We start from the raw sequence: 15,043 nt of genomic DNA, 5'->3' as shown, positions 1-15,043 counted from the left end.
GGTCTTATTAGTTTTCGTGTAGATCTCATTAAGTTTATCGGCAGCTTCTAAACAGTTCTTGAGAGACCTTAAAAGTGTGGTTCTGAACTCTATTTCTTCCATTGACAATTTTGTCCTGTTTCTTTGTCTCCGCATTTTGTTATGCTTCCTTGGTGCACCCCCTAGTGGTCTTTGTTCGCAGTCTTATAGATAAATCTTTGTTGTAGCTAATTCCAGGGAGGGTTTGACCTCCAGGCCAAGTGGCTATGAGATTCAGCTGTGTCAGCGGTGAGAGAACTTCTGTCCTCTAGGGAGGTGCTAATCTAGCCTTTGCCTGAGGCTATCCGGCAAATGCCTCTGTGCAGGGCTTGGGAAGGGCGGGTCGAACAGGATCAACAGGGTGGGCCGGAGAGAGCAGTTATGGCGGCTCTCAGTCCTGTCCCAAGGGGCTCTGCCTCTCTGAGTCCCAGCACCCGCTGCAAAGCTCGGAGAGAAAGCTGCACTGGCTCTGACCGAAGCCAGACAGTCCCGCTTCTCCCGCCTGAGTCTGGGTCCCTAAAGACTCGCCCGGATCTGGAGCTCAGAGTCTGCGACTCCCTCCCGATTGAAAACAACAACTGCGCCCTCCGCCGCCAGCCCGCTCCGCGCACTCCGCACCTCAGAATTTGACTTCAGCACTGCGCCTCCTCTGAGTGTCCTTATGCGTTTCTCTTTCCTCCTAGTTGTAGGACTTCCACTCAGCCAGCGCCCCTGTGGTTCTGGGTGATGTCCCTTCCGTTTTTTGGTTTCACTTTTGAAGTAGTTGTTCAAAGCAGCAAACTCCGGCGTTAACCTATGCCGCCATCTTCGTGCACAAATCTTAATTATGCCACTTAACGAATGGTGAATTCAATCATGTAAGGACCACCCAAACCAAGTTTCAAATCATGAAACTTTACCAGACTCCCAGAATTCCTTTCTGCACACCCATAATCCCTATTTGTCCCTTCTTCTCAGAAATAACCAATCAGCTTTCTGGCTTCTAACAACATGGACTTAGTTTTGATTGTTTTTAAACTTTATACAAATAAAACCACACAGTATGGCTTGCTTTGTGTCTGGCTTCTTCTGTTCAATATTATGATTGTGAGATTCATCCACATTGTTGCATGTGAGAGGAATTTATTCATTTTCAGTGCTGCATAATATTCATCATATGATTATACCATATTTTGGTAATCCTATATAATAAAACCCTAATATACAAACAGGTCAAATGGCAGAACTACCGGTCGCTATTATGCACACTGACCACCAGGGGCAAAGGCTGAACGCAGTAGCTGCCCCCTGGTGGTCAGTGCGCTCCCACAGGGGGAGCGCCACTCAACCAGAAGCCAGGCCCATGGCTGGCAAGCGCAGCAATGGTGGCAGGAGCCTCTCCCACCTCCACTGCAGGCAGGCAGTAAGGAGCAAGGGGTCCCGGACTGCAAGAGCCCCGGACTGTGTGAGGCCTGCAGGCATCAGGCCTAAGCCAGCAGGAGGACACCCCCCAAGGGGTCCCAGACTGCAAGAGGGCACAGGCCGGGCTGAGGGACACACACATACTGCACAAATTCTGTGCACTGGGCCTCTAGTGTGTTATAACATTGAGGGACATTTGGATTGCTTCTAGGTTTGGGCTACCATGAATGTCATAGATATGAACAGAAATATATATGTTGAAATATACCTAGGAGTGGAACTGCTGGATCATATGACATACAAATGCTCAGCTTCATAGGTAACTGCCCAACTACTTCTCCAAACTGGTTGTACCAAGAGCATAGAAGAGTCCTGGCTACGCCCTAGCTGGTTTGGCTCAGTGGATACAGTGTCAGCCTGCGGACCCAAGGGTCCCGTGTTTGATTCCGATCAAGGGCACATGCCTGGGCTGCGGTAGGGGGCATGCAGGCAGCAGCCGATCAATGATTCCCTCTCATTTTTGATGTTTCTAGTTCTCTCTCCCTCTCCCTTCTTCTCTGAAATCAATAAAAATATATTTAACTGGCTAGTGTGGCTCAATTGGTTGAGCATTGTCCCATACACCAAAAATATATTTAAAAAACTATATGTGTGTGTGTGTGCGTGTGTGTGTGTGTGTATAATATATATATATATATATATATATATATATATATATATATATATATATATATATATATATGAAGGGTCCTGGTTGCTATCCTCACCTACACATACCATGATTCTATATCAAAGTCTAATCAAATCACAAAATGTAACATGTCCAAAACTGAATTACTCATCTCCCTGCTACAACTATCATGAAAATCGCTACAACCATCATGAAAGTTGCTCCAACCACAGTCTTCCATTTCAGCAAATGAGCACAACCTTTCAGCTGCTCAAACCAAATGAGGCACTCTTGACTTATCTTCCTTACCCCATTTCTAATCTGTTAGAAAATCCTATTTGTTCTATTTATATGCAGATTATCACAACTTTTCACCACCTCTCCTGTTACTGACCTGATCCAAGCCACTACCCATCATCTGAATTACTGCAATAACCTACAAACTAGTCTCCTTGCTTCCATATTTACCCTCCTACAGTGATTCTCAACAGAGAAGCCGAAGTGATCCTTTTGAAATGTGTCATGTCATGTCCCTTCGCTGCTCAAGATTTGCAATGCCAGCATGTTTCCAAAGTCTGGGTGTAGCCACGGGTTCTCCAACTGCATGTGAGAGCAACCTGGAGAGACTGACAGCTCAGGTTAGCATAATACCTGCAGCGGCCACTCGCCTTTCCTAGATATTATCTCCTAGATATTAAAACAACAACAACAACAAAAACGCCTACAATGCCCCCAACTTCATTCCAAGTGGAAGTCAGAATCTTTACAATGGAATGCAAGGCCCTTCCGTTTCTGCCTCCCTTTCCTGTCTCTAACCTCCTTCCCCCATCAGCACCACTGCTGATCTTTGAACAGAGGAGGCCCTTTCCCACTTTGACGCCCTTGCGCTCGCTTTTCTCTCCTCCTGACATGCTCCTCCTTAGCCATCAACTAGCTAAACTCTCTCCCTTCTTCAAGTCTGCTCGAGTGTCACCCCCCAAAGGAGACTGGCTTCGACCATCTTATTTAATGTGCACCCACTTAGCCTCTCCACGCCCTTGCCCCATTCTCCTTTTCACTTCCTCCCATTGCATTCAGCACCTTCTAACATACTATACAACTTATTTTTTCCATTCTGCTTATTGTCTTTCTCCTCAACCAATGCAAACTCCAGGATTCTGCTTTGCTCCCTGATGTACAATGAGCATGTAGCAGGCACACAGCAGGCACTCAAAAATGTTCCTTTTGTAAATAAATGAATGCCCCTTTCCAGCAGCAGAATAAATTCTTAAAATTACTGCAGCAGGCAGATAGCATCTTCCTATAAGTCCTCCTAATTTGAATTTTTTTTTAATTCTTAGCCTTAACAAGTAAGTGATGACAACCCACAGCGTCAGTTAAGAAAGGGTAAGGACTGGAACACCTCTCTGTGGGAAGGCAGAGGAAACTCCTCCGAGACAACAGGAACCTCCTGCCCCCGCAGTCACACCAACAGTGGGGCTGCACCAGCCACCTGCCAAGTAGCGGTGGCAGAGTTGACCAGAATCCCTGGCACCAGTTTTGCATAATTTCCCAAGTCATGTTTAAACGGCTCTTTGTTTTCTTTCAAGCAAACAGCAAAATTCAATCCTACACGCAGCCACCTGTGGTACTTACACGAGAAGGCAGTGCCCTGCATGTTTCACTGAGATCCTGGGGTCTCTGTGAGAGACTCCCCGCTTCTCCCTAAGAACGGGTGCCTGGCTCTGCCCTTCCGGACCCTTGCTGCCCGGGACCCTGCGGTCACTAGTCAGGTGATTATTAGAAAAAGGTGACAGCATCTGGCAGGGCATGGGAGCTGCCATTGTCCAAGGCTGTCGCCGCGGGCGCGGGCCCTCGGCCTGCCCCTGCCACCCCGAGAGGCCGGGTCCTCCCGCGGACACCCACCTCCGGCCAGGAAGGAGCGCAGCCAGTAGAAGTCTCGGCGGGCGGTGGGCGCTGCGGCTCCTGCCGCCTGCGGTATCGCGGCAGGCGGGTCGGCCGCAGCCAGGGCCGCCGCCTCCGCCGCCATCGGGCCCGGGGCCGCGTCGGGAGCTTTAGTCGCCAATTTACAATCCCAGGGCCAGAGCCACGGCCATCGCCGGCACTGACAGGGCTCCGACCGCCTCGAGGGCGGGGCGGAACAACACCCAGCGGCGCCGGGGGCGCGGGCTGATGACGTGCCCAGGGAGGGGGCGGGGCCTCTGCCGGAAGCGGAGTTGCCTTGACTTGCAGCTTCCTCCTCTGCTCAGACGGCAGACGAGGAGCGTGGCGGGGCCGGGCACCTCCGTCCAACCCAGAACTTTCTCCCCGTCCTTTGAACTGTGTTGACCATTGATCTGTACCCGCCCCGCGGGCTGTGCTCTGACTTCCCTAAGGTGAACCCTGTCCAGCGCCGGCCTTCGCTTCTTGCCTCTTTCTAGGAACCGCTGACGTTGCGCCATCTCCCGCCAAGTCGGCTCCGCCTCTCAGAGCTCATTAAACCTCAACTTCCACCCTGTCTAACCTCCTAAGCCAGGGGTGGGCAACCCCTGGCACCCGTGCCAAACATGGCAGGATGCCAGTAACGTTTGCTGGTACGCAAAACCCTCTCTTATAATCTTCCATTTACAATTTTTTTCTTAATATCGACTTTTTTATTTTTCAGATAAATTCAGTGTAGGTGCATCTTAGATAAATAAATAATTTTACATAACAAGTTATCTTAAAGACCATAGACATGGATTGACGAGAGAGGGGAAGAGCAATTTCTATGCCTTCCTAGATCCGACCAGTGTTTTGGTTTCATCCACATATGCTTGTGAATCTTTGTTCTCAGTGATGAATTTTGTTAAGTCTTGTAATAGGAGTAGCCTGACGGATGAAAATAGTAGCTCGTGCATATCTCTGAAGGTCACAAAATATAAACCTGATGTAAAATCTCTGTCATCGGTGATGCAGCAGCAAAAGTCCCACTGATAATATCACACGGAGTCATAAAGTTTTCTGTCGGACTATCAGTGTACATGTATACGTTTAAAAATAAATGTATTTTTCATCATCATATACTGTGTTTTTGTCGCTCGAATGAATTTTATTCTTTCTTCAAGGCTCTTCACATACGTACACCTTAAGAGATATCAAGTAGCTATAACATGTTCTCAAAAAATTAGAATACTGTAAGCAATAAAAAATAAATAAATTTAGGATTGGCACGCAGAAGAATTTTGAGTCAGAGATTTTGCTGGTTTTGTCACACACTCACAAAAGGGTTGCCCACCCCTGCCCTAAGCATTCACTCCACCCTACCACCTTTTCCGAAGAAATGTTGCTGAGGCAGAGTATTCTTTCTTCGGAGCCGTACAAATTACACCAATATTATCGCCTTTCTGAATCCGTGCCTTCTGCTTAGCTCTTAACTCCCACGGAGCTCTCCTCCCCACCAATCCCAAATCTCTGCCCTGAACTCTTAGAAAGTCCCAGTTTCTGCTCCATGGCCCACTGTGTTTTTTGTTGTTGTTGTTGTTTTTTAATATATTTTTATTGATTTCAGAGAGGAAGGAAGAGAGAGAGATAGAAACATCAATGATGAGAGAGAATCATCGATCCGCTGCCTCCCGCACGCCCCACACTGGGGATCGAGCCCGCAACCCGGGCATGTGCCCTGACCGGGAATCGAACTGCGAGCTCCCAGTTCCTAGGTCGACGCTCCACCACTAAGCCACACCAGCCGGGCTGTGTTTTTGTTTGTTTGTTTTAAATAGATTTTATTGATTTTTTTACAGAGAGGAAGGGAGAGACATAGAGAGTTAGAAACATTGATGAGAGAGAAACATCGATCAGCCGCCTCCTGCACACCCCCTACTGGGGATGTGCCGGCAACCAAGGCACATGCCCTTGACTGGAATTGAACCTGGGACCCTTCAGTCCGAAGGCCAATGCTCTAGCCACTGAGCCAAACCGGTTAGGACTCACTGTGGTTTTTTTGGGGGTTTTTTTTCAGTCATTTAAAGCTTGATTTTATAAAACACAAAAAGACATTAACAGTTCTGTATCAGCGGAATTGAAACAGGAGAAACAGCGACAGATTTGTAAGTGTAAATTATATACATTAAAGTCAAGTAATTGAGGGTTTTCAATATAGAAACTATACAAATGAAATAAATGGCAAAAGGACCTGCTAGGAAGACTGTGACTGTGGCTGATCAGTTACTTTAGAACTAAACAAAGATTCTGATATTCGGACTTCTTTTGCTGTTCCATAGTCACCTAGACTCGGAGTCAGGCAACTTGACTGAAAGTTCTGATTTAGGAAGGCATTTCACTGAATAGCAAAAGTTTCCCATCTCCAGTTTCCACCTTCAAAGGAGGTGACATTCCAGTGCTGACCAGATCTGCTGGTTCCCTTCCATGAACAGTGTCAACTCTATGGAAATCATGTCAACCCCATGGAAAGTCAAACAGGCACAAACAAATGGACAACATGCACAGTGCAGTGAAGTACAAGGCTGTTTCCCCACCTCAAAAGTATCAGTGAAACAAAACAAGAACTACAGTTGACTTGGCCTCGGGACACACGTGTGGGATTCCATTCCACCCCGGGTCCTTCAGTCGTTGGCGGGGATCTTGTAGGCCACCACGCTGTTCACCTTGTGGATGGTCGTCGTGAAGGAGCGCGGGCGGACCTGCTCAGAACTGGCAATGAACTGCGGTCCGGACTCTTGCCACTTCTCAGGCACAACCAAGTCTTTGTCTGTGTAGATCAGCAGGTCAAATGAACAGGAAGCCTCCAGCAGCGGCAGGAAGGTCACCGTGGCGGTGATCTATCTGATCACCGAGCGGATCTCGTCCTGGGTGGCTTTCTGAGACTTCTCCCTGGGTGCACTGTCATCTCTGGCCGTCTTGTCGCACTCGATGTCAAACTGCCACCTCTCCAGGACCTTCCCGTCTTCAATATTCGAGATGACCACCACCAGCTTCTGCACAGAGCACTTGCACAGCCGATCTTTCAGCTGCTCCACCACGATGCTCAGGTACTTCGTGAGCACGGGGTCCCTGGTGACCAGCAAGGCGAGCCCGTACTTCTGCACGCGAGTGAAGGTTTCGGACGGATGAATGCCGCGCTGACACAAAATGCTATTGATGCCAAATGAGAAAAACTCGGCCACGATGCCCGCGCTGCCGCGCAGGGTGATGCCCTGCTCCCGGGACAGCTGCCGCGCCATGGCCAGCGCCCCCCCCCCCCCCCCCGCCCCGCACCAGGCCCCGCGGAGCCCCAACAGCTCCCGCCACTCGGTTCAAATGTCTCACTGTGTTTTTTTAACCACCCCGTTGGGCACTGTTCTCTTACTGTAAGCATCTCATCGGTTCCACCCTGGTCAAAATTCATTTCTAGTCTTTGTGACCAAAGTTGTTCTGACCTTTTATCGTCTCATAAATTGCTATTTATTATTTTCCTCAATACTTATTGCTCCAGCCTTCCTAATTACTGGGCACTTGTCTCCTCTTCCTCTTTCGATGGATATGCCTCTGCAAGGCGTTTCTAGCCACATCTCATCGCTAATGATGAGTCCAGTCTTCAAGTTTATTTCCTCCCAGATTCCCAATTTTAAATTCCTACCCGGAAAATACAGACCCATATAATAATGTGATTATTTCTAGTTTACATGTCTAACGTAAAGAATCAAAAGCTCCCCAAAGCGGAGATGGTTGTACAATATTGTGAATGTAATTAATACTACTGAGCTGCATATTTAAAAATGACTAAATTGTAAATTTTATATGAAGTATATTTTATCACAATAAAAAAAATACAAAGAAAAAGCTCCCTAAGGTTTTTTATGTTACAACAAAAGAGAAGTGTCTAGATTTCTATATTACGTAACTGCCCCAGTTTCTAGTGCTAATGTGTCTTTTTCCCCTGTCTTATAGGCTGTACTGGTATACCTCCCCTCCTCCATTTCCATTCCCAGTGAGATACACCTTACAAATGTAATTAACCACTTAATGGCCCCAACTCCAAACTCAATCCAAGATCAAGAATGAAAAGTTGATACAGATAATAATTGACAGGTCCAGTAATTTATTTATTTATTTTTAAATATATCTTTATTGATTTCAGAGAGGAAGGGCGAGGGATAGAAATATAGAAACATCAATGATGAGAGAGAATCATTGTTCGGCTGCCTCCTGCTTGCCCCTACTGGGGATCAAGCCGGAAACCCAGGCATGTGCCAAACCGCTTAGGGCTCCTTCATTTTCTTGATCAAGTCCCTCGATCCTGTCTACCTTAATTTCAACCAAACCATCCATCATCATTTTTTGTCACCAGATTTAAATGCCATGCCCGATTTATGACGTTTCTGAAATTCCAAATCTTCCTTATCACCAACCTCATCTCGAGTGACAAAACCTTCCCTATTCCCTGGGAAACGATGCTTTTTAATCTTTTTCTCTGGCGCTGAAGCACCCAATGTGTTCTTTATTTGCGCTATGTCATTCTTTTTTTTTTTTTTTTTAAATATATTTTATTGATTTTTTACAGAGAGGAAGGGAGGGAGATAGAGAGTTAGAAACATCGATGAGAGAGAAACATCGATCAGCTGCCTCCTGCACATCTCCTACTGGGGATGTGCCTGCAACCCAGGTACATGCCCTTGACCGGAATCGGACCTGGGACCCTTCAGTCCGCAAGCCGACGCTCTATCCACTGAGCCAAACCGGTTTCGGCGCGCTATGTCATTCTTTATTTCTGTTTTCATAGTTATATCTTTTCTCAGGCTGTTGAGCATCTTTAACATCATTATTCTGAATTCTATTTCAGATAAATTTCTTATCTCCATTTCATTTATCTCTTCTCCTGGTGAATTCTCTTGTTCTTTCATTTGTGGGTTGTTTCTTTGTCTCCTCACTTTGCTGCCTGTTTGGGTTTGTGACTATGTATGAGTTGGATCTGCTATGCCTCTCAGTCTCCAGTGCAGGACAGTGTTAAGTGCTGTCTCTGCCTAGAGGCTAATTGTTGTTCTCAGTCTCCTAAATGGCAAGGTGTTTTCCACTAGAGTGAGTCAACTATCTTCCCCCCAGACAGTGTCCCATGTACAGCAAATGTCTGCAGGAGAAAGATGATCTCTGCAGCCTGAGGGAATGGCTCAGCACAGGAAACCCTCGTGTCTGCCTTCTGAGCTCCCACCCCAGAGGCCCTGATCCTGGCTTCTGCTCACACAGCTCCGGTCCACTCTGCCCTCCCTCTGCTGGAGCACAAGGTGGGTGGCTCCACAGGCAATTTTGTGCATTGGCCCTTTAAGAGGGTGCCTGAACTTCCAGCCTTCTCTCCTCGGCAGCCAGCAATCCCCTGCTTTTTACAACCAGATGCTGTGTGGGTGCCCTTCTCATTTCTGGTGCTCTCTGCTGGGGGGGGGGGGTGTCCCGCTTGGGGATTAGCCCCCAGGGTTCTCAGTGGCAGCCCCACAGCTGAGAAATCTCTCCGGCACTTCAGTGTCTGTCTGTGGGAGCCCAGCCAGCCCTTTCTCGCCTCCACCCCTCCTTCCAGTCTCCATGTGTTCTCCACTTTCGGTCCTCAGTTATCAGGGTTCTCTCCAGAGAGTCTCCCATTGACTATTCAGAACGTTTTTCTGTATTTCAGCTATAATTTCAGTTTGGTCCTGGGGGCATGTCCGTGTGGCCATTTTTTTTAAAATATATTTTATTGATTTTTTACAGAGAGGAAGGAAGAGAGAGAGTTAGAAACATCAATGAGAGAGAAACATCCATCAGCTGCCTCTTGCACATCTCCCACTGGGGATGTGCCCGCAACCCAGGTACATGCCCTTGACCAGAAAAGAACCTGGGACCCCTCAGTCCGAAGGCCGACGCTCTATCCACTGAGCCAAACCGGTTTCGGCAGTGTGGCCATTTTTAATCTCTCACTAATCTCATAGTTTTAAATACTATCTATATGTTGATGACTCCCAATTTCCAGCCCTTCCCACCCACTTCCCAACGGTATTTATTCATATTTTCTTTTTTTTTTTTTAAATATATTTTATTGATTTTTTACAGAGAGGAAGGGAGAGAGATAGAGAGTTAGAAACATCGATGAGAGAGAAACATCGATCAGCCGCCTCCTGCACACCCCCTACTGGGGATGTGCCCGCAAGCCAGGTACATGCCCTTGACCAGAATCGAACCTGGGATCTTTCAGTCCGCAGGCCGACGCTCTATCCACTGAGCCAAACCGGTTTCGGCTATTCGTATTTTCAATATCTCCATGTGTATATCTAAATGGCATCTTTTATATCCAAAACTCAATTTCTCATCTTCCTTTGCAAACATGCTACTCCAGCAGCCTTTTTTTAAATTTTATTTTGATTTCAGAGAGGAAGGCAGGGGGAGAAAGAGGTAGAAACATCAATGATGAGAGAGAATCATTGATCAGCGGCCTCCTGCATGCCCCCCACTGGGGATGGAGCCTGCAACCCAGTCATGTGCCCTTGACTGGAATCGAACCAGCGACCCTTCTATCCATAGACCAACACTCTATCCACTGAGCCAAATTGGCTAGGGCAATGATAGCATTTCTTTCTTTCTTTCTTTCTTTCTTTCTTTCTTTCTTTCTCTCTTTTTTCTTTTAAATAAAATTGAATTTATTTAAGGAAAAGGAGATGGAAGGTGGGGATATCCAATGGGAAGGGCTACACTGAGAAAAGGGGGCCTTGGAAACAGGTGCAGGGGGTGAGCCCAGGATGAGCAGCCGCTGTCCATGCTCCCCTGGTTTCAAGTCTCGTGGGGTCCCTTAGAGGTTAGGGGATATGCTCCTGTGGGGGACTGGCATAGGGGTGCTCCTTGGAGGGAGAGCATGCACTGGGTCTTTTGTCCTGAGTGTATTTATCTCCTTCTTGCAGGTGGGAATGAATCTTAGGGAAGGTCTCAGGGGAGGATCTTAATGGAATACTCATCAGCTTTCAGAGTTGTGATCTCCACTGATTGGCCTGTGCCAGGGCCGGGGGTCATTAGTCAATATAGCTGGTCCTGAGGTAGCCAAGGCGTCACTTGTCTGGTTTTGCTGCTTTTCTGGGCCTAGAGCTGAAATACCACTGAGGCCTAAATGTTATCTTTAGGGAGGGAAAGGTTAGGGGGTCTAAACCGCCTGACCAGCGATATGGGAGATCCAGGGTCCAAGCAGTATGACCAGTGATATGGCAGGGAGGACAGGTTGCCCTGGGGGCGAGGTTCTTGTTTTCCCAGTTTTGCCCCTTGGTAGGCACCTGGAGCTTTCTGCCCTGGTGAGTTTCTGTACCTGGCCCATCGTCCTTGCTCTGGGGTCTAACATTCCCACCTCAAGGACTTTTTGCCACTGAATTCTTTCAGAGAAAAGGGATCCAGGGTCTCTTCTGTAGCTGCTACCTGCTGAAAGGGGGTGACGTTTTCCTTCAGAGCCAAAAGATCCTTGCTCTCTGTCAGAGGGCGGATGAGGCCTGTGCACTGAAGGAGGTTGTGATGGGGTCCAGAGGTGGTATTTCCTACATACAAGTAGGACTTGAAATAGGGGATATTCAGACTGAGCTTCAGTTGATTTTTCTCTTTCTCTCTCCTCCTTCCTCTCCCTGGGACGTGTCTGCCAGTTGATGCCTTCACTGCCCTGTTGTCCACAGTAGGGGCATAAGCCGCCCACTGCTTAAGTTGTCGATGGGCGTCCTAAACAGTGACCACAGTTTTCCAAAAAGATGGCCGTCGTCCTCTCACAACAGCCTTTCTTCACTTCATTACATAGTAACACCATTCTCAGTTCATCAATTTTGATTAATTTCCTAGTCTTCCTGCTTTCTTTTGCCTCCTACTGTCTATTCTCAATACAGCAGCCAAAGCAATCCTTTAAAAACTAAAACAGATCTCGTCACACCTTATCCCAAAAACCCTCAATGGCTTTACATATCACTTACAGAAATTCTTACAGTGGTTTACTGGTTTCCTTATCATATCTCTGACCTCAAATCCTAGGACTCCCTTGAGTCACACTGACTTCTCTGTCCCTCATAAATACCAGGCATTCTCCCCTCCAGGTCTGTGCACATGCTGTTCTTTATGCCTGTATGGCTTTTCCCCTAGATAGTTCATGTAACTTCCTCATTCTCTCCTCTCCTTTAAGTATTTAAACAAATATTACCTTTTGGGGGAAGGCCTTTCCTGGCTATAATATTTAAAATTACCACCCACTTCAGCATCATTCCTGCCAAAACTCACTATCTTTATTTTCTGTTTTAGTTTTTTTTAAAATATGTTTTTATTGATTTCAGAGAGGAAGGGAGAGGGAGAGAGAGATAGAAACATTAATGATGAGAGAGAATCATTGATAAGCTGCCTCCTGCACACCCCTACTGGGGATTGAGCCTGCAATCCAAGCATGTGCCCTTGACCGGAATCAAACCCGCCACCCTTCAGTCCACAAACCAACACTCTATCCACTGAGCCAAGCCGGCTAGGGCTAGTTTTGTTTTGTTTTTTTAAACATATTTTTTATTGATTTCAGAGAGGAAGGGAGAGGGAGAGAGATAGAAACATCAATGATGAGAGAGAATCACTGATTGGCTGCCTTCTGCACAACCCCTATTGGGGATCAAGCCCACAACCCAGGCATATGCCCGCAGCCGGAATCAAACCCGGGACCCTTCAGTCCACAGGCCAACACTTTATCCAGTGAGCCAAATCGGCTAGAGCTGTTTTAGTTTTATTTTATTATTATTTTTATATTATATATAAAAAATTTTTTATTATGTACACACACACACACACACACACACACACACACTAGAATATAAGCTCCATGTATGTAGGGATTATTTGTTTTGTGCATTGAATGTCATTTGACACTAAATAGATAATAAATGATGGTGGATTTACTTAAAGACTAATCCTGTCTATTTCTGTCTTCATTTTTCAGATTTCTAGCAACTACTAAAGAGACTTAAAAAGTGGGGGGTGGGGGAGAAAATACCCTCTCTCAAAGAATGTACTATTTTATGGAACATATATGACTCTAATAATAAAATAAATATAATCTTTATATACAAAACCCTAATATGCAAATAGACTGAATGGGGGAATAACCGAACAACTGGTTGCTATGACATGTGCTGAACACCAGTGGGTGCATGTGGAACATGGCAGGCGTCAGCAGAAGGTGGCAGAGTGCGGAACATGGCAGGCATCAGCTGTGGTGAGATAGTGGAGCAGTTGAGTACGGGCGCCAGTCGCTGTCATCGGGGCGAGCCTCTGATGGTTACTGAAAATTCTTTGCTCCCACGCGTCCAGTCCCACCGGACACTTGCACCTGCTGCTGGCACCAGAACCACCACTTGCACCTGCTGCTGGCACCTGGCACTGGCCCCGATCGCTCAGCACCGTCAGCGGATGTGGGTGGCGGCTGCCAGTCCCTGATTGCCCCTCAGGGCTTCTCCACCTCCTCCTGCTCCTAAGGGGCAATCAGGGCCCTGCAGCCACTGCTCACACCCACTGCTGGCGCCTGGAGCCAGTCCTGATCACTCAGCGCTGTCAGCGGGTGTGAGCAGGGCCGGCACCATCAGAGCATGGGAGCAGCGGTGGCAGGAGCGGGGCTGCTGGCAGACAGGGGGCTGGGGGCCGTGGCAGGAGGGGCCAGGCAGGGACACAGAGGATGGGCTGAGACCTGCCCTTGTGCCCACCACAGCCTCGTGGCCCACAGTTCCTTTCAAGTTGCACAAATTCATGCACTGGACTCCTAGTACAAAATAAAACTAGGGATACAGAAGAAAGATCGACCATATTTATCAGTAATCAGGGAAAGAGGTAACTGAACTGTCCTATAACATAGCTAAACCTGAGTGAAGGCAAACACATGCACACACAGGGAAATTCAACATGTCCAAAGATCCCAAACATAGTCAAGTTTGCTTATCTTAAGATGCTTGAGCCCCTCCCCTCTTCATGACTCCCCAACACTTGTATGGCAGACCAGACCATTGACCAATAACATTAGAAAAGAAGGGCAAGGTTATATGAACAGTTTTCATCTTGGTTAATCTTGGGCTAAAGAGTTTAGACTTAATTCAGTGGATAATAAGAAGCTGGTGACAGCTATGCTTTAAAAAACTAATCTGGGAGAAATGAATAGGACGATTGGAAAGGCAAACACAGGCAGCTTTGACAGCAAGGGAGCCAATAATGAAGCTTTTGCAATAATCCAGGTAGGAGGGCTGATGGGAACATAAAAACATAGTGATAAAAAAGGAAATAGATTGCCTGGCCAGTATGGTTCAGTGGTTGAGCATCAACCTATGAACCAGGAGGTCATGGTTTAATTGCTGGGCAAGGCACATATCCGGGTTGCAGGCTCGATCCCCAGTAGAGGGCATGCAGGAGGCAGCTGAACAATGATTCTCTCTCATTGATGTTTCTATCTCTCCCTTTCCCTTACTCTCTGAAATCAAAAAAATATATATTTTTTAAAAAAAGCCCTAACTGGTTTGGGTCAGTGGATAGAGTGTCGGCCTGCAGACCGAAGGGTCCCAGGTTCGATTCCGATCAAGGGCATGTACCTTGGTTGCGGGCACATCCCCAGTAGGGGGTGCGCGGGAGGCAGCTGATCAATGTTTCTCTCTCATTAATGTTTCTAACTCTATCTCTCTCCCTTCCTCTGTGTAAAAAATCAATAAAATATATTAAATAAAAAAGAGAATGGGGAAACTTCACTTTTTATTGTATACTCTTTTTTATTTTTTGCTCATTCTTTTTTATGCTTTGATTTTTTTCCTATTTATTTATTTTTTTTTGGTATAGTAAAGGTGGAAATTTATTGAAGAACAAGTACAGACTCCCACATGGGGAGGGGGAAAGAGTCTCCTTTATTTATTTATTTATTTACTTACTTACCATTTTTTATGGTTTGATTTTTTAAAGCATATTTTGGTTACATATATTTTTAAGCTTCAAATATTTATAATCAGT

At 46.7% G+C, this 15,043-nt stretch overlaps 1 protein-coding gene, 1 non-coding gene and 1 pseudogene across 4 annotated transcripts in view; 1 reads left to right on the top strand and 2 right to left on the bottom strand.

The window, feature by feature from the left end:
* SLC25A16 (solute carrier family 25 member 16) overlaps nt 1-4,246 on the bottom strand; it is a 30,906-nt gene extending 26,660 nt beyond the window's left edge. For 2 of the 3 annotated variants that reach the window (XM_059662531.1, XM_059662532.1), the window contains exon 1: nt 3,995-4,245. In XM_059662531.1, the coding sequence (XP_059518514.1) occupies nt 3,995-4,118 (124 nt within the window). In that variant the 5' untranslated portion in view covers nt 4,119-4,245. Of the gene's footprint in view, nt 1-3,994 lie in introns of all 3 variants that reach the window. The other variant, XM_059662533.1, reaches the window with a different exon arrangement.
* On the top strand, nt 2,648-2,770 carry LOC132215033 (small nucleolar RNA SNORA44). The gene has a single exon (XR_009448402.1). It is a non-coding gene; the product is annotated as a small nucleolar RNA SNORA44 (small nucleolar RNA).
* A 1,823-nt stretch (nt 4,247-6,069) lies between the features above and the next one.
* LOC132214898 (mitotic spindle assembly checkpoint protein MAD2A-like) lies at nt 6,070-7,300 on the bottom strand (annotated as a pseudogene).
* Nucleotides 7,301-15,043: the final 7,743 nt, after the last annotated feature.

Source organism: Myotis daubentonii, chromosome 13 (genome assembly GCF_963259705.1).
Source record: "Myotis daubentonii chromosome 13, mMyoDau2.1, whole genome shotgun sequence".
NCBI lineage: Eukaryota > Metazoa > Chordata > Mammalia > Chiroptera > Vespertilionidae > Myotis > Myotis daubentonii.
Note: the sequence above shows the minus strand (reverse complement) of the source record. Positions and strands in the feature narration are given on the sequence as shown.